The sequence below is a fragment of the Rhipicephalus sanguineus genome, chromosome 1, assembly GCF_013339695.2.
Source record: "Rhipicephalus sanguineus isolate Rsan-2018 chromosome 1, BIME_Rsan_1.4, whole genome shotgun sequence".
NCBI classification, from domain to species: domain Eukaryota; kingdom Metazoa; phylum Arthropoda; class Arachnida; order Ixodida; family Ixodidae; genus Rhipicephalus; species Rhipicephalus sanguineus.
In genome coordinates this window covers 212,562,346-212,584,990 of record NC_051176.1, presented here as the reverse complement: position 1 = coordinate 212,584,990, position 22,645 = coordinate 212,562,346, and the positions used below count along the sequence as shown (strand labels likewise).

At 43.1% G+C, this 22,645-nt stretch overlaps 1 protein-coding gene across 1 annotated transcript in view; it reads left to right on the top strand.

The window, feature by feature from the left end:
- LOC119406926 (calcium-transporting ATPase type 2C member 1-like) overlaps window positions 1-22,645 on the top strand; it is a 119,337-nt gene that overhangs the window by 53,299 nt on the left and 43,393 nt on the right. The window contains 4 exon segments of the mRNA XM_037673721.2: window positions 3,652-3,741; window positions 12,167-12,271; window positions 18,413-18,566; window positions 18,695-18,865. Of these exon segments, the coding sequence (XP_037529649.2) occupies window positions 3,652-3,741; window positions 12,167-12,271; window positions 18,413-18,566; window positions 18,695-18,865 (520 nt within the window).

Sequence of the window (22,645 nt, the reverse complement as noted above, 5' to 3'; positions counted from 1 at the left end):
AGCCTCTGCGTTAGAAACCTTGAAATGAACACTGAAGAAAAATTCTCTGTATCCCCACAGGGTGAGAGCACTTGCTGGGCGAAAAGGAGCTAAAAAAGAAGCACCAAAAATGTATGGCATCGACCATTTGAGAGTTGTTTGCAGCACCTTATGTTGGCCTTCAGAGGTTTAAAGTAGGCTTGTGCAAATAGTACATTTTAGGTTCGAAGCGAATAGTGATTTGGTCGAATAATTTCGAATCGAATTCGAATAGTATATATCACATATTATAAAGAAAAATGAGCATATTTGTCATGACCCAACTAACCTGCACAAAATTTTTTTTTAATTGAAACAAGGCAAACAATTCGGTTTTTATGGCACAAAAGCAGCTAAGGCTATGCTGCTCCAGTCACAAGGTATTGAGTAATGAACAGTGAAATTATGCAAACAAGGCATGTGCAAATGTCATTCTTTTTTGTTCAAAGCAAGTGGAAGCAACTTTATTTGACTTTCGGTAGAATGCAAGTGATAATGTGGAAAATATGTTATGTTTTAAAATTTACTATACTTAGAGTGTATAAGCCAGTATAACGAGCTCTTAAACCTAAAAAATGATGAAATCGATGTGAGAGTAATATGTTCATTTAACCTTGAAGTGGGGCTTCGAGGCTATGTGGATTTTTCCTGAAAAGGTGTATTCATGGCGTAGCACCCCTCCACTGCAGTGAAACGACCTTTACAGGGGGGTTACATGCAGACTAATATACACCTATTCGTTCATTTTGAATACTTCGAAATTTCCAATAATTTAAATTCGAATCGACGTGAATTCAAATACTGTAATATTCGTTGGAATATTCGAAGTGCTCGAATATTCACACAAGCCTAGTTTAAAGAAGTATTGACACACTATTTTTACTTCTCTCTCTCTTTTTTTGCATTAAATGATTATGTGGGACCTTAAAACCACAGAAATAAAAGTACTGCCAAGACTTAGAGCGCCCTGAATAATTTAATTAAACAGCTCTTCTACAGCCAATTTTGGTTTCGTTTATTAAGGTTGCATTGTATCGTGATGTCATGAAGCAGAAGCTGGTCACATGGGAAGAGGACATTACAATGTTTCAGCTTATCTTGTATCTCGCTTGACCTCGTTTTGTGCTGCTACTTGTTGTGAAGGCCCATGTCTTAAAATGAAGGTGCCACAATGTCACTTATATCCATACAAGGCCACCAACCACAATGAAATATTTACAGCTCTGTCCTCTACATAGAGGGAAGGGATTGCTATCGCTTCATGATTTTACTTAGTCTCACTTCTCACTATGCCTGCTTTAGCAAAGGCGGGAACATTACTAAGGCCACGCGAAAAGTTAACTTACGGGCACTGCATTTTGCTGATAGACAAAATTAGTGACATGGAACTGGCTTCTATGAAGGAAAAAATTGTTTTCTGTATTCTGTATTTTGTTTTCTGGAGCGGTCAGTGGAGAGGGTATAAACATCTGTATTAAAATAATAATTTTAACCCTTTCATTGATTTTTTTTCAATTGCAGATTTAAAATGTTCAGTGTGTCCTATTTAAATAAAGTTTACCCAAATTTTTTAGAGTGACCACAAAGTGAGAAAAGGTTATGTTACGTACGTATAGATGCATTGTTTATTCATGGTTGGTAAAAATAAAAATGAGAAAGAAGTTTATATGAATAATCAAAGCATATGTTAATTGGAATAAACATGTCTCATGGACTTTAAAAAATGCAAATGCCAGATTACTGTCACCTTTGTGCCATTCAGAATTGTCGCGCCATGCCTGCTTCTGGGAATATGCTCCTTGGATGAATTCCTATTTAGGACTCCTTATCGATTCCTCATCTCGACAGCTGAAATTCTATTAATCCAGTTTTAATTTGGCATCTGGGCAGTAGTGCAAATCGAAGGAATTGCGACTTGACTAACTCACAAGGAAACCGGCGGGCACGCTCCTGTTGTCATCACAGTGTATGTGAGTGTATGCAAGAAATTTCTATGGTTCTGCACCTGTCACTAAGCCCAAACAAGTGAGAAACTGCTTCAGATGACCATTCATGGTATCGCCATCGAAAGGCTATCGATTTTCATGATTCTCGAGACAGAAAACGTGCAGACACGGTTTCGTCATTCGTATACAGCAGCATTGTTTGTATGTACCAGTGCCCGCCTCCGAAAAGCTGAAATCGCACCCCTGTAAGCAATAAACGAGTTAGTATCAGGCATTCACCGTTTGAGAGATAGTAAGCCAGTTAAACATGGGTTTTACGAGTGCAGCAAATGGAAGCTGCCCACAAGACGAAACCAAACTTACTGCCGTGCACATGTGGATGTGCGAGCAATGCTTAGTGTGCCGGCCAGCACCACATCTAAACAAACCGTGGAAAAAAAAACCAAAGGTCAACGGTGCAAGAAAAAAATTTCCTGCATTCCTTCAGGGTGACAGCCCTTGCTGGGCAAAAAAGAGCTGAAAAACTGTTGCATTTTTTAAACATACAGTAGCGCCATAAATATTCGGCATCGGCCATTGGGGACTTGTTTTCGGCACATTTTATTTACGTCATAAGCCCTTGTAGGGTTAATACATATGGCCTCAGAACCTGTTTTTGACTCCACCCACAACCAAGAAAGAATTAAAGAAACAGTCATCAAAATGTCAAAAGAAAAATTATATACTTAGTCTAGAATTGTTATCACTCTTTGGTAATCAAGAATAGCCCACTTTTTAACTGGTGAGCTTGTTTCTTCCTGATTGCCGCTTACCTGGCGATGACATTGCAAAGAATAGAGCAAGCAATTATTGGCCATGTTTTACATGAGATTGTAAATTTTTTGCTGCATGCAGTGCAATGATATTTGTCTCACATAATCTCATGAGCCTTGTCTACAGATCCAAAACGTTTTCGTAATTTGTCCAGAAAGTATTTCAGGGCCCCTGTAAGGGAAAACTGAAGCGCTATAGAAAAAAAGAAAAGACAGGGCGATGTTATTTGTTTTATGATTTTTTGTACAGCGAGCTTGGAAAACACAAAGAATTGGCACATGCTAGTACAAATGACCCTCCATTATTTGCAAAAAGCCGTGGCAGCTGCCTCAGGCAATACTGCTAACCTTGTTGCCTCTTATGATTGGTTGAAGCTTCGTGTCCGCTTATAGATGTTTAGTTAATGTTTGAGAAAAAATTTCACAGGTATGCTATAGAATGTTACTGCTTCAGAACTTGCATTAATTTTGCAGATTGAAAACCACTTTAGTTGCTCTTGTTGAAAAGCTTTTTTGAACAGATCCTCATGGCAACTTACTTCGATACTACTCTAGAAAAATTGCACGTTTTTATTTTAAATAAGATGTCTTGCAAAGTTAGTGTGTCTCTTTAATTTTGTTTAATTGGAAAATGTCAGAAAGGTTTGAAAAGTGTGCATCAATGTTCTTGCCTGGATTATTTATTGTATGCCTTTAGTTTTCTTTTTTATGTCAATAAATAGTGTGAAAAGGTGCTTTAGATGTCTTGCAGTATTGCATTTAAGTAGCATTGAGTGAAGGTAACCTGCAAAATATGCCTCAGAGGCAGTGGTGTATGCTCCTTTATTGAATGGCCCTGTACACACTTTTGATATTGCCATGCTTCCTTCTCGCAGTGTGGCTCCATCTGCAATAATGCTGATATTTTGGGGAGTGAGCTCAGAGGGCAGCCAACAGAAGGGGCCTTATTGGCAGCTGCTCACAAGGTATGTTAATTGGATTGCTTGCTTCAAAAAGTTTAAAGGTAACATTTTCCTCTTGAGGAAGCACACTGGATGTTAGTTTACTTAATACTTGGGAACATCACACTGTGTATGAGTGTAGTCAGTACTCACTGCCAAACAGTGGAGAGTAAGGGAGTACCAACTTCAACAGATGAAACACATGCAAACAACACAAGTCACCATGGCTACTGAGTGAGGTAATGTCTGAAATGCTGTGACAGAAACATGAGGCCTTTTGTCAGCAGGCTTGACCATGGTATTTGGCTGCACCAGGAAATAAGTACTTCAGAAACATTTTATTAAAGGGACACTGAAGGCAAATATTAAGTCGGCATTGATTGTTGAAATAGCGGTCCAGAAACCTTGTAGTGCTACTTTTTTGCCAAGGAAGTGCTTATTTTGAAATAAAATCGCGTATTAGTGGTCCGCATCGCGTTAGCGCACTTCAAATCACCCGCCTGAAAGCGGTCTTTCTGACGTCACTGTTGCCGTGCCCAACGTTGCCCGCCCTTACTGCGCCGCGGCGTGCACTGGCGGTGTGCACCATTCGGGCATCCGGCAACATCACATGCACGCGGCATTTTGTCGAACTTTCTGTCAGAGCGACTTTCACGAGCGCGGCAGTACGCGATACCGAAACTATCACCGAAACGCGGCCGCGTAAGCAAAGCTGGGCGCCAGGCAAAGCGCAGTTCGGCGAAAACGGAGCCTTTGAACCACGTGCGCTGTCCCCCATAGCAGTGCCAAAGAGGTTCTTTTTTCCATGAATCAAACAGAAACGAAAAAGCAGCATTTTATTACGACACTTGATGCACGGAAGGTTCTTTTTTTATTGCAGCTAGTTTGATTACGAGTGATTATTGTAGTCGGACTCTCTCACGTCATCGGGATCATTTACCAAATGTGCCGCTCGGGGCGCTCATCGTGTGATACATTTAGCTTAATTTCTCGGTAAGTAGGGCACTGCTGTTGATAATATTGCCACTTTAGACGTTTTCATACATTGAGCTTTCACTCTTACATAAATTGTTATTTTCCTTTAGTGTCTTTGAGCAGCCATTTGAATTTTATGCTGTGTGTGTCACCACTTAGGGTTACATATGCTTGTAGTCACACATGTTATTGTCGAGTTTGATATTCATCCCATCTTTTTATTACAGTAAACCCTCGTTATAACAAAAAGTGATGTGATAGCTGTTTCAATTGTGCCAAACTGCACCAAGAGGTGAAACCTGCTATATCCTACTCCATTTCGGCGAAAACCTCATAATTTGCACGCAGCGTGTGCCAAGACATTATTTGTGCCACCTTTCAGAGAGAAACAATACAGCAGGTGCTCGATAATATGTGCAGGAGGTTGTTTCCAGCAATCTACTACGTGTCTGGAGTCAGTATACAACTTAAAGGGATACTGAACAAAATTTTCAACTGTAGTGCGGCCTCTTGAGGGAGGTTGTTCTGCGGCAGTTTTAAGGGAGGCACCAACCTTCTAGCCCTTGTGCGCAGGGACCTGTACTCCATCTCAGAAGTTCCCTTCAGCACTGTGGAGGCTACAGGGCCCCTTAGCCAATAGCAATGGCAAAAATCCCTCACGATGTATTCATCAGCGTCACTTCTGCTCAGCATCCCCCTGGCGTCTGCGTGCAGCCGTGATGCGAGTAAAGCGAGCAGATGGCAGCGTTGAAAGAAGAAAAAAAAAAGAACATGACTGCACCCATCAACGCTGGTGCCCTCCGCCTCAAATTTATCACGTCATCGTCGTGCGCTGTGTGGCCCATAAGTTCCAAACTGACCCTTGTATTTGCTTCACATTTATGTCTTGACACTTCGACAGCAATGTATTCGTGACTACACTACACTATTTTTATGAACCGTTATCAAATTCTCGGCACGTTAGGCATAACAGGCATGGCTAAACCAGGGTGTCTACTGACCGGGAAAACCGGGAATTCTCAGGGATTTTGGGTAGTCTGGAAATTCTCAGGGAAAACTCAGAGAAATTGGGCTCCCATCAGGGAAAATCCACAGTATCTTTATTGAAAGGCGACGAAAATCGCGGTAGCGCTTGCTCGATATTTTGTGAACGCATTTTTCAAATCAAACGGCCGCTGCGGCTGCGGGGAAGTGGCGCACCTTGATGCTGTCATCGCCTTCGGAGCGATGAAGTGGAAGAGAATCCGGCTAATGCGTGGCATGCGGGAACCGCGAACCACGACACATCGTATCGCGCAATGTTGTCAGGATGTTCTGGGAGTATGCGGTGTAGTTCTGTAATCTTTCTCGCGCGTGCTGTGCGTTAGCGCCCGATATGGTGTTTTTGTTACCGCCGCGTGTCAAGTAACAAGCATGATTAGTTGTAGAAGCGGTAGCAGTAGATGTAACGAGCTTGAGTTATCTTGCAAGCGATCGCGATCGCGCAGGAAGCGGATGTCTTCGACAAGGCTCGTATCTGGCAAGCCATCCCGATCGGCGAGAAAAAAGACGCTTGTTGGCTGTAATCGGAGAGCTCACTCCAGGGGCGTAGCCGGGGGGGGGGTTGAACCCCCCCCCCCCCCCCCCGAAATTTTTCGCTTTTGCTTGCCTATATATACACGCACACATACAAACACACGCACAAACATACATAAAGTATGGTTGAACCCCCCCCCCCCCCCGAAAAAAATTTCTGGCTACGCCCCTGGCTCACTCGCTGTGATCCCGAGCTTCAAAAATGCTATTTAGGACTCCGTGAAGAATATAATAAATTTCCAGGCGAGAGCTAGCGTAACTAACAGGCCCATTCACAGCAAGTGAAAGCTTTTTTATTTCTTTTTTCCCGATGAGGGCACTGCTGAAACAAGTTTTAGGCAGTCGACTGAAGTTTTTTGGGGCTGCAGCTGGCAATTACCAGCCACACCACGTGGGTGTTTGCTACAAAGCCGAATTACAAAACTTTTTAGAGCCATGGCATAGCGGCGACCGAAATTCGCGACACCGGCACGGGTCCCACATGCTCGATTCGGCGTGCGATGTCGGAAAACAGTAACGTCTCCATCATAATCGGATGTGCCGTAATTCACGCTGTTGCCATGCTTTCATGCGATCTTAGCCCGCAGCTATATTGCTTTTTTTTTTTGCGATAGCAATTATATAGACACTCCGACGCGAATTTTTTGCCTTCGCCATGATCTTCCCTATCAAATCCAAATTGCGATTACATCACCCCGCGCGTCGCATGCTCCATGTGCGAGTGAAAGTGCGCGAGCGCTGCCGACGAAAGGGGCTTTAGCAGAGATGAAACAAGCCGACTGTCTCATTCGCGCGGTGGGCACATGGATAGGAGCCGGCGCCTTGGGAGGGGGCGGGGGGGGCTGGCTGCGTGAGTCCGACAGGAAGTGCGTACTTTGTACCAGCGGGCGTGGTCGCGTGCGCCGCGGTATCTTTAGTGGGGATCAGCATACGGCTCATACCTTTGTAGGTGTTGTGCTCTAATTGCAGAACTTCCGTTGAAGCCATAGCAGTGGCAGATCCCGGGGGGGGGCGGTAGCGGCGATCGCCCCCCCCCCCCCCCCCAAGCCAGCCCCCGCCCCCTCCCTTCAGTGCCTGTCGTCCACCTCCTTTGTCAGGCTTGCTTGTCGAGTTTGCCCCCTTTGTCAGGTTGCTTTGCCTGCCACTGTCCAAAAGGGGTAAAGAGAATCTTGTCCCTGCTCTCTACCTCTCACTGCTCTACCCTTTCCTGCTTCCCTATGCACATTTCCAACGAAGGCTTCTTAGGCACCGCGATAATCCCCTCTGGGCCGTTGTAAATATGCGTGACCCACCAAAATGCACTGCTGAGCGTTGGATTCAGCCTTTGTACCCCCCCCCCCCCCCATAATGTACCTGAATCCGCCCCTGAGCCATAGATCATAGATAGGGCACTTCTCTTAGTGCAGCGGCTGCGTTTCCTGAAGGAGCGAGCTGCTAGCCTATATTCATATAAAATTCCTCTTTGTTGCTATCGGATTTACTATGTTGCTCTCGCGGTGAAACTGACTCTTTTTTTCTAACGTGGGATGGTTTTCAATGTTGTGCGTTCGTGGAGAGCAAATAGTTCGGTTGGGCAACATGATAGCAAAGGCGTTGCATTGCTCTGGGCAACGCGCGAGGATTTGACAACAACCCGCAGCAGCAGAACAAGCGCAATTCCACAGTGCATTAAACCCGCATTTGTTTCGTCTTTACATGTGACACTCTGGCAAGGCATCTAACTGTGATTGCGGCATCTCAGGCTCAACAAAATTGATTTTTTTTCACGCAAAAAATTAAAAAAAAAAAGGTTTTTTCATGTTGCCATATTAGTCGAGCATTCTTGTGGCCTTTTCAGTTTAAGATTAATCCTTCAGTAACTATGCTTTGCATGAAAGGTCGAATTGCAGTTTAACGAAGTTTCGATATAACGAAGTGAGTTGCCGCTTTTACCAACTTCGCTATATTGAGGTTTATCTGTTCTATGTACTATTCAAATGGGATTCAGTCGTTTTCATTTTCTAAAATGCGTATTAGAGAGTGACATCACCGAGCGATATGGTCTCTACCCATCTTGACATAAAACAAAGTTCTGTTTCACTCAGGGAATTTAGAAATGTCAACTCGGTAGACGCCCTGGGCTAAACAAACAGCTTATCTCGCCAATCACGACAAAACGTACCTTCGTGAAAAAAGTTCCACGTCACTGTTCTCCACGTCACTGTGTCGCGCTGTTTCTCGTATCGTTGAACATGTACCAACCGGCCCAAATACGCACCTTAGTACCTGATGCTTTGTCCTCATCATGAGATGGCACAAAGCGATGGCTCATTCAACTATTCTTTATTGCTGTCAGCGCTGTGGGCAACTAACAAGCGCAAGTTCGGATCGAAGCGGGCGGTCGCATTTGCATGGGTGCTGCCATGTTGATTTCTAAGCCCTGTTACCTGCAGTTACTGACATAGGTCGGCACAAAATGTGGAGCTCACTCAGACTCACTCAAGAAAAATATTTTGCCCTTAGGGCTCACTCGGACTCAGGCTCACCAAAGTTTTCCTCAACCGGACTCGCTAGCACTCAGACTCACAAAAATTTATCTTAGCCAGACTCACTCAGACGCAGGCTCACAGCTCGATCTGAGTGTGAGTGAGTGTGATTGAGTTGACTCATGAGTGAGTTTGCCAAGATATGGTTACTGATACAACAATTGTAGCTGGAACTATGTTTTGCATGCAAGCACGTGGCTTGCTTACACCCCGTAGCTTTGGTAGTGCTGAACGGTAGCAGTGAGATGGAGTATAGGCGAGGCATTGGTGCCACGTGTACACTTTCATGTTCCTTATTTATTATGATCACCTGATCTATAGCCATAGCCATTGGTCTTGCTACATGTCATTCTTGCATTTTTAATCTGCATATGTTTTACGCTTGTGTAGAGCTATTGATTTTAGGCCACTTTATAGCGAACTTACATAACTCATTGCAATTCATTTGTCACCGCTAATTCAACGTCCATAGTACTGGCACTCTTTGGCCACGCTTGGCCCTTGTGCCAAGAAACACCATCATCATCATCAAAATTTCTGCCACTGAGATTTTCAGCCAAATTGAAAGATTGGCTGCCGAAATCAGTAGACGTAACCTTCATTTCAGGCATAAACTAGCTGAAAATAATGAATTTAATGTGTTTTTCACAAACTGCTTCATCTAGTGGCCACGCTGTGAACTAGAGGAGGTGATGTTTAACATCCCCGGATATGGGCGTGCCGACTTTGCCAGCTATTGTCTGCATCTCTCAACCGGCTCTGCTCCCACTATGGTTCCTAGAACCACTATGATCCATATTAGAGATATAAATATTTGCATTCGAAAATGTGATTGGTAACTACTCCAGAAGTCTCGTTTGCTGCTCCAAAGCGGGATTTTATCTGCTCCAGAAGCTGCGCCAAAAATGGGTTCAATCAGTCACATCACTGAACAAAGTGGACAGGATGGTGCAAAAGTTCTATAAAAGTTGTAATTCGATAAAAGCAACTCTCAATAAAAGCTAAAAACGTCAAGCTTAAATACGCTACAACTGTGAGGAAGTCTAAACACGAGATATTCAGGGAAGCAAACCTTTATTGAGGTGCAAAAATAAGGGTGTGCGAATATTCGAAATTTCGAATATTTTTCGAATAGTGTTTGTTATTCGATTCGATTCGCACTGGAATTTTACTATTCGAACTATTCGAACTTCCCAAAAACAAATAAGAGTCAACTTCCGATTGAAAGTGACCCCTTCAGATTTTCAATATGCTTCACCTCATTACACTCTCGTATTGCGGCAAAGCTGCCTTTCAAGCTCCGTTACGGTCAAAATTTGCCAAGAGACAGTCAACGTCCGATTGAAAGTGGTTTCTCGATTTTTTTTTTATATGCTTCACCTCATCACACCCCGGTATCGCGGCAAAGCTGCCTTTCAAGCTCCGTTACGGTCAAACTTTGCCAAGACAGTCAATGCCCGATTGGAAGTGGTCCCTAGATTTTTTTTTATATGCTTCACCTCATCACACCCTGGTATTGCGGCAAAGCTGCCTTTCAAGCTCCGCTGCGGTTGCAAATGTATTAACTCAAGAAAACGCTAGTTCCAACATAGAGATGAAAGATTGGCAGAAGTGGGGCCTCAATTAATGCTGTTTTGGACCTGAAATTTGGGCAGGAAGTCCGAAAAATCGGAAGCCGAAGCTTTTTAGCATCCAAAATTTCAGATGTTCTTATATATCGACGTCTACGAGGCAGATTTGGAACTCCGGACTTGAAGGGAGCACACCCGTGTCTGCCACATCAGTTGGGCTTCCACAGAAGTTGAAAGAGAAGGAGAGGCTGGGGAAATGGCATCTTTGCCTATCACGTGTAAAGTGTTGTCTGCAACACTTTGGTTGCACCAAATCATGTACATAAATAGAATTCGGCCTCTACATTACCTCGTTCTTGATAAGACAATTATGAAACACCACCCCGCCAGTGCTTCATCAACCTTGCGAAAAGAAACACTTTCATGTTGCTATCTCATAAGAATATGCTTAGGAATCCTCTCTAACATTTTTTTCTGCAATTTCACTTCAAAGTATTCGAAAAATATTCAAGAAATATTCTAGAAATATTCAAAAAATATTCGATTCGATTCGCACTCACACTTCTATATTCGAATTCGCTTCGCAACCGAAATTTTGCTATTCGCACAGCTCTAGCGAAAAGGCAGTCAGCCTTGTCTGTCTCGTGTTTTTACCAGGTGTGAGCAATCCCTGCTCCGATTTGCTCATGCATTGCATGAGGCCATAGTCGCCACACATACATTTAACTTTGTTCTGCAGCTGACGGAGGTACTCTAGAGTCTGCGCCATAGTTGACATTTCACTTAGCTGTTCAGCCATCGGCTCTTCATCGGGGCCATAAAGAAAAATGTCAGCTATTCCTGCATCTGTTGTTGGAGCGACAAGAGGAGCAGCATTGTCAGCCAGCGCAAATGAGTCAAAGTCGCCTTCCACTTCGCTGGCGATTGCATGCACTGCCTCATCGCTGCATGCCTGGTCATCATCAGGCTTGCTGGAGCGGGAATAGCCAGCATGCGCAAAGCAGTTGTCAATGCACAAAGCAGGCCACAAATGTATATGCGGAGCATGCAAGATGAACTCTCAAAACACATCTACACAGTCTGCAGCAGTACAGCATGTATCCAGACAGGTGCACAGTGGGCACTGAAGTGACTGAACCATGGCTGAACTCTGAACTATGCGACCGCTGACCACCATCACAAAGAAACTAGCACGTAGCTCAGGAACTGCCGCACAACGCCACTAGTGCGACTTGTGGTTGAGTGACCCTGAACTAGCGCGGGGCATGTTGCACAGAGTAGTATACATCTGCCTGTTTCTTTGCGCACTATTTTTGCTGCGTGCTGCGCTCATCTGATCCACGCCACTCTGCCCCGAACGAAGTCGCAGCAAGCAGGAAATGGGACGGGGCGGGGGGGGGGGACATGGAGGGAGGTGGATGCAGGCTTCTTTCATCAAGGCTGATCGTGTCCGCTGCCGCTTTTTTTCACCCCTTCCTCTTCTGTGCACGCTAGCAATGGCAACAGACTTCTAGAAGGAGAATCGCGAGCCGGGCTAATTGGTGGATATAGAAGGTTCTAGAAGGAAATGGTTGGCTGTGCGCAGCGCGGCCACTCTTAGTGGGCGAGCTATTAGTATGCTTCGAGTAAGGCAGCTTAAAATGCCTATGTTCAGGTCAGGTCAGGACTAGAGGAAATTTCGGTTGGAGCAATAATTAGAGCAAGGTGATTTCATTCTAACGAGGGTTTACTATATTTATTTTTACCTGAAGGACTTCATTTGTAGCTCCGTTGTTATACACATCTGTCATCTTTTCATTTCAGATGGGAATTTACGACGTGCGAAACCATTATGTCCGGCTTCAAGAGATCCCTTTCAGCTCCGAACATAAAATGATGGCAGTGAAGGTCATCCCTAAGTTTGGAGGGGTGAGTCGTCTTTCTTTCTGTAGCATTTGGACACATATAGATCGTTCTCTATTTCAGTTCACTGTTTGCCATAAAATATGTGTGAACAGCTTGAGTAACATTACCCTGTACCTTGAAGCTATTACCAATAAATGTTAATTAATTTTACCTATATCTAATTTTACCAACCCTGAGTAGTTTGTTTAATATGCATCTAATTTTCATAGCTACACTCTAAGAAGAAATCGAGTATTTGGGGAGTATTTCTGCCACACAACAATAATCGTCATCCACCTCGCATACTTTCCTCTCATTATCATTGCCGCCCCGGCACTTCCCGGTCACGAACGGAGCGCACTTATCAGCGTGACATAGCAATCTTGATAGGAAAGTGATGAGAGCCGGATTTTCAAGACAGGAAACGCGAGCAAGCCAGATGACGATTATTGTTGTGTGGCAGAAATACTCCCCAAATACTCTAATTTTTCTTAGAGTATAGAACATACGAAAGTGTGACATATTCGTACTGAACACCCAGTTTTGATAGTCAGAAGGTAGGAAAAAGTATGCTGACATATATTTATAACATCCACCATTTGATTGCACATAAAAGGTCATTCTTTTTGTCTGCACAAGTCTTGACCAAACATAACACTTGCGTTGCATACGATTCCTTTGTGCCAATTAGTGAAGCTATTTCAGATTGCCTGCCCGTTTTTACCTTGGTAGCTCCTTCTAGCTGATTCAGCTGGTGCCCATTAAATTTCTTAAAACTGCAACACAGATTGAAATTAAGGAAAGTTTGCAGTATTTCATGCTAAAATAATTTATTATGAGGGTACATCACTTTGTAATATCCTGTAAGGAGTACCCTTTACGTAAATGTTGGCTATGTGTATTCTTGGTCCTGTAAAGGTTGCACTAACATGTGGTCTGAGAGGGGACAATATGCAATGGTGAGTATCGTCATATGATTCAGGCACATAATGGTTGATAGAGTACACACGTAGTGCACCAGGTGCCATCTCTCGTGATCATAGCATAATATGCAACATTAAGCAGATGATTTACCTGGAAAAGCAAATATGAAATACAGCACTCTCAATAATTCAAACTTTCGGTTAGTTCAAACAAATTTTAAACTTTTGGTTGGCCCATTATGTTTTTAGTGAAAGATCCATGAAATTTTAAAGCTGCTTAATTCAAACTGCTCCGTTGCATGAATTTGGTTAATTCATACTTTTTGCTTGTCCATGCCTTAAGATATCTGCTGCCTTTATCGCTTCTAGCTGAATAGTATTTGCGTTCTATGTCACGAACAATCGTAAATAATGCCGGTTGCCTGCCTGCAAAGCGGCCAAACTGGCCAAACCATGTGTACTGACAATCTCAAGTTGACTGAGGAAGAAAAAAACAACAACAAAACGAGACAGTCTGGCAATCACGTGCCAAACGCTGTTTGAGTCATTTTAGCTGCAGTACAGTGGTGTCATGCGGGAAAGCTTACCGAAATTGAGCAGGTGTTACCAGCTGTTGCAGGAGACAGCAAATTTTGTCCCTTCGTTACACATGCATGCACGCACGCACTGTGTCCCCTCTAAAAACTTCACTCACAATCATGCACAGCTGTCTGTGATCTTTCTGTAGCCCCAAGAAACTATAAACATTACAAAGATGTTGGTATGACGCACCTAGTTATATTTCTGAAAACTTCTGATAATTCAAATGGAATCTCCGGGTCCCCTCAAGTATGAATTATTGAGAGCCTACTGTACTTCCGTCTTGTTGAGATTGCAGACTGGTAGACAGAGACAGACAGACAGACAGACAGTGAACTTTAATGAGACAGACAATAAACTTTAATGTTCAGGCTGGTAGGATTTTCATTTATTCAACTCACTTTACAGTAATAGTACTATTGAGAATTCTCCTGCAATCAAGAAATTGTGCAATACCTGCCAGGCTCATTTGCTGCATATTTGATGATGACATTGCAAAGGAGTAAGCAAGCAATTTTTGGCTGTTCTTGACACAAGATTGTGAACTCCCTGCAACATGCTGTGCAATAATATTTGGCTTGCATGTTCAAATGAGCTTCATTTACAGATTTGTGATGCTTTCCTAGTATGTTCAGCAGGTGTTTCAGGGCCCCTCTAATATTACCTCTTTCAAATGTCACTTGCAATGCTTTCTGAAATTTTTTGCAACTCTTCTGACATCTCTCTAAATTGTTGTGTCATATTATGATTGGTTCTTGTTAACCTGTCACAACTTCACTTGTTCAGTGGCTTTATAAGTACAAGGAATGTAGTTTTCGCAATACTGAGTATGTTTTAAAATTGTGTGTTTCTCCACAAGATAATTCCTTGTGTTTATGTGCATGCAGCACCTTTTGTTTACATTGATAGCAGCTCACCAACCTTTCTTCTTTTTTTTTTTTCATGCTGATTTTTGTATTATCACCCACTGGAAAGTTGGTATCCATCTGAAGGTAGCGTAAACCTACAAATGGAAGCAATATTGGTTACTTGAGGAACACCAGGGCTGGGCAAAGATACTTTGAAATTGTATCGCGATACGATACAAGATACTCAGGCAAGAAGTATTTCAGATACAGATACAAGATACTGCAACACTGATTGTATCCGATACGATGCATTCCAATTGTATCTTAAGATACTTCGATACATTCTCAAATTTCTTAATATATATATCTACATAATGCAGCATTAAACGCCTATGGACATAAATGTTTGCTTGAAAATTTATTAACTGCGACCAATTGTGTTTCATTTGAATGAAAACTCTGTTAGTATTGTACTTCTTGATCAAGGTATTTGTGTTTTATTCCGAAACAACTTATTGGTGCTGTTTAACTGCTTAACGTGACAGCTCTTTATACAATTCGCTGTTAGCGGTTCGCACTTGTACCTTTGGTAATTGATGGGAGCTAGTCACTGCTCTACTTGCTGACCAGCAAGCGGGTTGCCAAGTAACTATATGAACTTCTATAAGAAGCCTCCGCACGATGGTGCAAATACCACTGTGGAGCTCTACCTTGCCGGTAAACATATTACGGCTTTCACAATAACGGATCACCGGACAGGTGTACGTCACCAAGAACATGTGCAGCCCAGAAACGTTTCAGACGTATTGTACAGTCGCGCAAAGCGCTGTCCACGTTATTGATACTTATAGATCTGATTACCTCTATATTAGCAACAGTAAAAGGATTCAGAGAAGCTTAAACAACGAAAGCAAATATACCTAAGTAAAATAGAAAAGCGGTTCCGTATCAAAAAAAGCTAATAAGTATAGAAGCACGATATAGGAGGTACCCCTAAGGGATCATAATAATTGTTGCGTTTTACGTCGCAAAACCACGATGTGATTATGAAAGACGCTCTCTTGAGGGCTCCGGAAATTTTGACCACTTGGGGTTCTGATACCTACACATAAGCACACGGGCCACTATACCATTTTCCCTCCATCGAAATCCGGCTACCGCGACCTTCGGGCCAGCAGTCAAGCGCCATAAGCACTGGACCACCGCGGCGGGTAACCTCTAATAGCTACGACAATTAAATTCACTGCCCATTGAAAATGGCATAAAACGACTCTTTGGGACGCTCATGAGAAAAACGGAGCATGTGGTATAACAGTGGTTTTCGAATATCTTTGCCAACGTATTTAAGATGGCGCCTAACAATTTACATTATTATAATGCAAACTCAAATGTGCTAATTTACTTAGCAGTAAGCAGAATTATCGTTACTGTATACTCCAGGCACGCCCGGATTATTATATATTTGTTCTCAACATCACCTCTACATAACAGTAAATTCAAGTGGAATATAAGTATATAAACTTACATTCCATTTGAAGAAGAACAGCAGCAGAAATGACGCAGACAGTTAAAACAAGGAGGGGGGGGATAAAGCAGAGCTTACATTGGCAGTACATTAAAGGCATATTGCAGTAAGCAGACCGGCAGAAAAAAAAAACAATGTATAGACATAGGTAATGTACAGGATGAAAAAGAAGGACAGCTAAGAAATAAAGTTCTGCTAACAATCAAATTATGATTTTAAAAACTCTTTGAATAAACGAAAAACAGACGTACCCCAAGACAGCGTCTATTAGGTGAATGCTTTTTTCTGTTAAATCCAGCATCGGTACCGTTGGTGTTATAGCTAGCTGTTAGAATATTATATGCATAAAAGTGAATCTCATTGCATGTAATGCAAACTTACATTCACGAGATCCTTCAAATCGCCGAAGTGTGAAAGCCACGAGAGGCAAAGCAACCCGCATTTTTGCATTCTTCAGACTTCGCAACGAAGCACCACACAAGAGGAACTTCGATAATGACTTTACAGCGGCGTCAGCATGTGTGCGAAAGACGCCGCACGCATTGTAGTACGCGGCACAAGAGAGTGGCTAAGTGCGAAGTGTCATGGCACTGACAAAACTAAAAAGAAAATCGGCAGATCTCACGCGTTGTGGGAATCGGTTTCATGCGAAGCAGTCAGCGAGCACTTCTATGCTGTATTTTACGGATTTGAGCCAAGGGTTACGAGGTGGACCGACGTGTTTTTGTAAGTGTAGTAGCTATGTGCACATCGTGGGCTTAACAGGCACATCGACAACACTGCCGTTAAAGGGTAACTTATGGTGCGACGTAACGTTAGCCCTCACGTTAGAGTACACACGTCAGTATTATCAAAACCAAGTGCTCTTTATGGTGCAACCATGTGAATATCACACGTAACTTTGTTAATGTATTCCACCAGGGTCGAGCAATGCTTCAAGATAGCTTGCTGAATCACAGGAATACAATTGTAATGTTTATTAGACTGCTATAAAAGCAAAACCAACACTGGAATCACAGACGTTTATCTGATATGACGCCTGTATCGTAGGAGCGCATATGTAGTGTTTACTGCTTTGCTTAAAATTAGATAGCCAGCACAAGAAGCCCAATGGACGTTGCACCGATATTACGCCTCCGTAGGGTGTTTTTCCAAAGCAGTTTCTAGACCTGCCGTGGCACTGTGGTAGAATACCTGATTGCCACGCAGAATGCTTGGGTTCGATTCCTGCTGGATTCCTAATTGTTATTCTTTCCATTCGTCGGGTCAACGCTGCCGATGTCGGTTTTTCTTAGCACTCTCTCATTCAAATTACGAATGTCTGCTTTCGCCGTTCCTGGGTAGATATAAACTGTCAATCACCTGTGGCGCATACCCGTACACCGCGACCCGTGGTAAACGGGTATGTGCCACATGTGTCTGGGGGAAAGGGTTTGACGACGTACGCGACTGAATTTTCACGTTATTCATGTCATGATCCGACAGTCATATTCGTCAAATCATCTTACCCTCCCATGCCAACTTTGGTCTGCACCAAGTTAAGGAGGCGATCATGAGAGCACCCAGACGTAGCCGGCTACATAGATAGATAGATACGTAGATACGTTTGAAGTGCAAAGGGTTCCCTAAGAAATGCTTCGCATTTAAGAAAACGATTAAACAAAAATTCGGCGGGGCGCAGACGTTCGCGCGCTTGTCTGTCGAGACGACGCGAGCGCCACCTCGTAACCCTGCTCAACCAATATATAGGGACGCTCAGAGATTATCGCCTATCCTCGCTGGAAAACTCTTGCGGAAAGATAAAATAATGTCCCTGCCTTTAGTTTTATTCCAGTGACTTAGTGGCAGCAGTATCAGCTTGAGAAGCTCGAGCTCAGCCAACGTTTATTGCTTCGCGCGGTGGTGGTACGATCGTAGTATCTTGTATCTTAAGATACGCGATACATTCTTCAATGTATCGGAAATACAGATACAGATACTTGTTTTGCTGGACGTATCGCGATACAGATACAAGATACCCAAAAAGTATCTAAGATAGTATCGAAGATACATGTATCTTCGATACTGCCCAGCACTGAGGAACACAATTGCCAGCTTTCTTTTTTATATGTCGAGCTCCTTGTTGCAGATTTTTGCTTTACTCATATTTGGCTAAGCTCATTGAAGGGCATATTCATGGTTTTAATGTATATGTAGTAGGTTTGCTTGTATTTATGTAACGTCTGCTCTTGCTATTTTTAATTGTTTGTTACAAAGTAATCTGAACAATGCCTTATTTGTTTCAATGCAGGAACAGGAGCAATACTTTGTGAAGGGTGCACTTGAAAAAATTTTGGCGCATTGTACCCACTACAGTCATCACGGTATGCAGTTGCCAATTACAACTGAACGCACAGCTCAATATATCAAGGAGGCTCAGTTCATGGGTCGCAAGGGTCTCAGAGGCAAGTTGCATGCTTTGTTGTAATAATAATATGATCACTACCAAGGTGTTGAACCCAAGTAATTATTTGTATTGGCTCTGTATAGATGTTGTTTCCGATGCTTTAGCTGTTCTTGTTTAACATTGCAGTTCTCTCTCTGGCAAGTGGTACAAACCTGAACCAACTCAAGTTTCTGGGTCTAGTGGGCATTCTGGACCCTCCCAGGCCAGGAGTGCGTGACTCCATTGAGACACTCCATAGCAGTGGAGTCAATGTCAAGATGCTTACCGGCGACTCTGAAGAAACTGCCTGTACTGTTGGTGGGCCCTCATCTTTCGTCATCTTCAAAAACCCTAGACAAAAAGATTCAGTAGCATGTAAAAAAGCATGTTGAAGCAACAAAATTGTGCCGATTTCGGTGTTTTGCTATCGTTTATTTTAATTTTTTAAAAATTTCTTGGCACACTAATTTTGCCCTTGCAAGGAATAAGAAAAAATATTCACAGTTGGCATGCTCTTGCTTTTCCTGGCTCTCATGAAAGTTCCTTATGCAATACTGTATTATATTCATCAGTTGTCCTAATGTGTGTGGGTACATTTAAAGCTGGATATAAACTTGATATAAAGCAGAAGTGATGTACCACGAACACAGCTAGATTCCCTCTTTTCATAAAGCACGCTTCCATTAACTTGCATGCGGTCTGATCCTTGCTCCTTCCCAGAATCTTTTTCTCGTGGATGCGTGGTTGCCACATGCAGGTCTTTCAGTATTGGTGCTAATGCAGCACACCATTTTATTGCGATAGCAATTATATGGACAGTCTCGGCTGAATTTTGCCGTCGCCGTCGCCGTCATGCACCGTATATGTATAAGTATGTATATATATATAAAAGCCCCAAAGAAAAGTAATTCAGAAAAATGCTCCCGAAGCGCGGAATCGAACAAGGGACATCTTGCTCCGCAGCGAGTGGCGCTAGCCACTACGCCACGAAACGCAGATCCTCCACATAGGTAACGGCGAGCGTTATATAAACACCATTTACCGCTGGAGGACTCAGAGACGGCTGCGCTTATAAGCGTTTCTTCATTACCAGCGAGATGGCGTTAGGAGAACGACGGGCGCATTTAAAAGTCGTCGGCGAGCTCGCTCGCTTCTTCTTATTGCGCAGGGAGAACCTTGCCCTTCCGCTGTCTGCTCACGTGGTTTTCTGGTGGTGAGGGGAAGAGGGTTGTTTCAAGCTTTCACCGTGGTATCCGCGCTCATGTTATGGAGCGTACGGAAGTCACTCGATCTCAAGGGACGCCGCTAAACGAACAAACAGACGATGAGCGCGAACTATCAAGTGTCACAGCTCGACACTTGAAGCACGCTAGTTTTCTTCGCTGCTTCGGCCGCCTTTGCAACAGGAGCGCTGTTCAAACTGAGAGTATCCATTGGCGAGCCTCACTTCGTATAGCATTAGTTTCCTGCTATCGCATTCATTGCTTCGCCCTTGCAGCGAAACTGTGACTTTTTTTTATTAGGTTTATGTCAAGTTCTTTGGCTTGTTCGCTTGTCTTTCACACCTGGTCTGTTTGATGCAGGACTTGTCCTATGTAGTGAGAATTTTGCGCACTAACCTTATGGCACACTCCTCGTATGTCGAGCCATATTTCTTGCCGCAGCCTTGCTGGCAGTCTCTTCTTGAGCTGTTCGAGAGATGAGTTCAGCCAGCCTGACGGGGGCAGAAAAAGGCTATGGGCACCATGTACTGGCCTGCACCTTCATGAGGTTATGGGCAGCCTTATTTCATTTAATTTTATTTGTTGTGCCCTCAGGGCCGAAGCATTACCGAGGGGAGTGGTATCAAATACTAATACAGTACGTAAACTAAAAAAATACAGATACATGCAAGAAAACGAGGAACAACAAAAAACATAAGGTGAAATAACAAATTACTGTTAGTTAAAGTGGTCCTGAAAGGTTGATGATTGGTAATGTCTGCAATGAAAGCAGCAAGGTGGTTCCAGTTCTCACAAGTCCTAGGAAAAATGAGTCGTACAAGAACGAATGGCAACCTTATTTAAGTGATCCATGCATGATAATACATACTGGGAAGGAGAGATGAAGTCGTCGTGTTATGAACGATGATGAAATATACGGTGAAAAAGACACAAGCAGTAAATTTTACAGCGGGATGATAGTGGTAGTAGTTCAGGGCTTGACTTCATATTACTAACACTTGCAGCAGTCTTGGGCAGTAACTAGTTACTAGTAACGCGTTACCGGTAACTAGTTACTTTTTTCAGTAACTTGTAACTGTAACTAGTTACTTTTAAGTTAGAGGAACTTGTAACTGTAACACTGTTACTTTTTTCGCAGTAACTGTAACGGAAAATACCGTTACAGTTACTTCTGTCTTTATGGAAAATTATCCAACAGCAACACTTTTTCGAACTTTCTTCTTTACCATATATCCTCTCCACCCCTCAACTTTCCAGAATAGGGCTCCCCTCGCAGTTTAGGAGAGGAGGTGACTAAGCCTATTATCTTCCCTGCAGAAGACCGAGGTTGGAGGTCTGTCATTAACGCAACATGTAAATCAATCGTGGTTCAACTGAACAGCCTACTAAGTTCGCGTCCGTTTTTTTTTTTTTTTTTTTCAGCATATATATCCTTTTCGTCACTTGAGCATCTAGCTATGTTGTTGGTGTACAGGTGGAGGAGCATTAGGATGCCATGTTTATAGTCTCCCTCGTCTGAGGCTCCGAGCTAATTGTGTTTGACAGGTGGCTAGAAAACAGCAGAACGCGAAATGGCTAAGGCCAGAAATTCCGTGAACTAGCGAAGCGATATTTTAAAACATCTTTGTAAGTGGTTGTGAAATGTTTACTCCGACTTAATGCAACAATTATTAACAAAATGACAGACGTTTCACCCCCGTTGCAGGTGGCATCCTAAAAAAGAAAAAAAAATGAGCCGAGGTCAACCAGTCCACTAGTCACACATGTCCTTGTAAATGTCCAGTGGGGGGCCGCGGCTGTTTTTGCAAGCCGCGGCGAATGAACCACGATTCCAGGAGTTGCTTTCCCCCCACCTTCGTTCACAAACCGGCGTCGTCGCATTGTTTAGGTCAAAGCTATGACCTGTCATCCAGCAGTGCTCAACAAGCTCGGTCTTAGAACGCGTTGCATGGGTTGCTTTAGCGACATTCCGCTTGAGTTCTTTAGGCCTCGTTGATCATTTCCTGCCCGTTTCGCCGATCCCCGCATCGCACTTTTAGATACCACCATGATCATCCGCAGGTGTGCAGTCTTAGGATTTCGTGAACACACGCTGTCATGTTCCAAGGTATAATAACGGGACTTAAAAACGGTTTGTATGCCCAGCGGACCGGAAGTTCTCTGAACAGAGTGTGGCACACCTTAAACATATGGAGCAGACACAATGGACGTCGTAACCACTCGTGATGCACTCCCCGCTGCTCTTCGCATGCGCTTCTGGGTATAGTTAATAAACGTCTTAGGATATACTGCCGTCGTTCCAGTACATCAACCACGTTTTCCACTTCAAGTAAGAGGCGTTCAAAGTGATTGCTGGTGTTGGGCCCCCTTTTATGTTTCCTTCGTCTAGGGTTTTACGATGTGCAACCCTTATTAAATAAATTCTGTAACTTGATTTGTGATCTATTATTTTATACAGTAACGGAAAAATAACGACGTTACTTTTGCACAGTAACTGTAACTGTAACAAGTTACTTTCGGAAACTCTGTAACTGTAACTGTAACAGAGTTACTTTTTTGGCTTAGGTAACTGTAACTGTAACACTGTTACTTTTTACTGGCAACGTGCCTATGACTGACTTGCAGTTTGGGCATAGTTAAACATAATGAAGCATGTTGAGTTATTCTGAATCATTTCAAGTGAGTAAATTAGGTTATCATGGAAAGGGTCCTAAACTCAGGTGGTGTATTCCGCCTTTGAATGATGTGGTGTTTTGTAAAATAAAAGTTTGAGAGCAGGAGGGGCACATGAAAAATTTCGTCAAAGGTATCAGTTTTTGTGATCCCTTATGAGGGATCACTGCAGGTCTTCTCCAGTCAAAGAGGCTTGCACTAA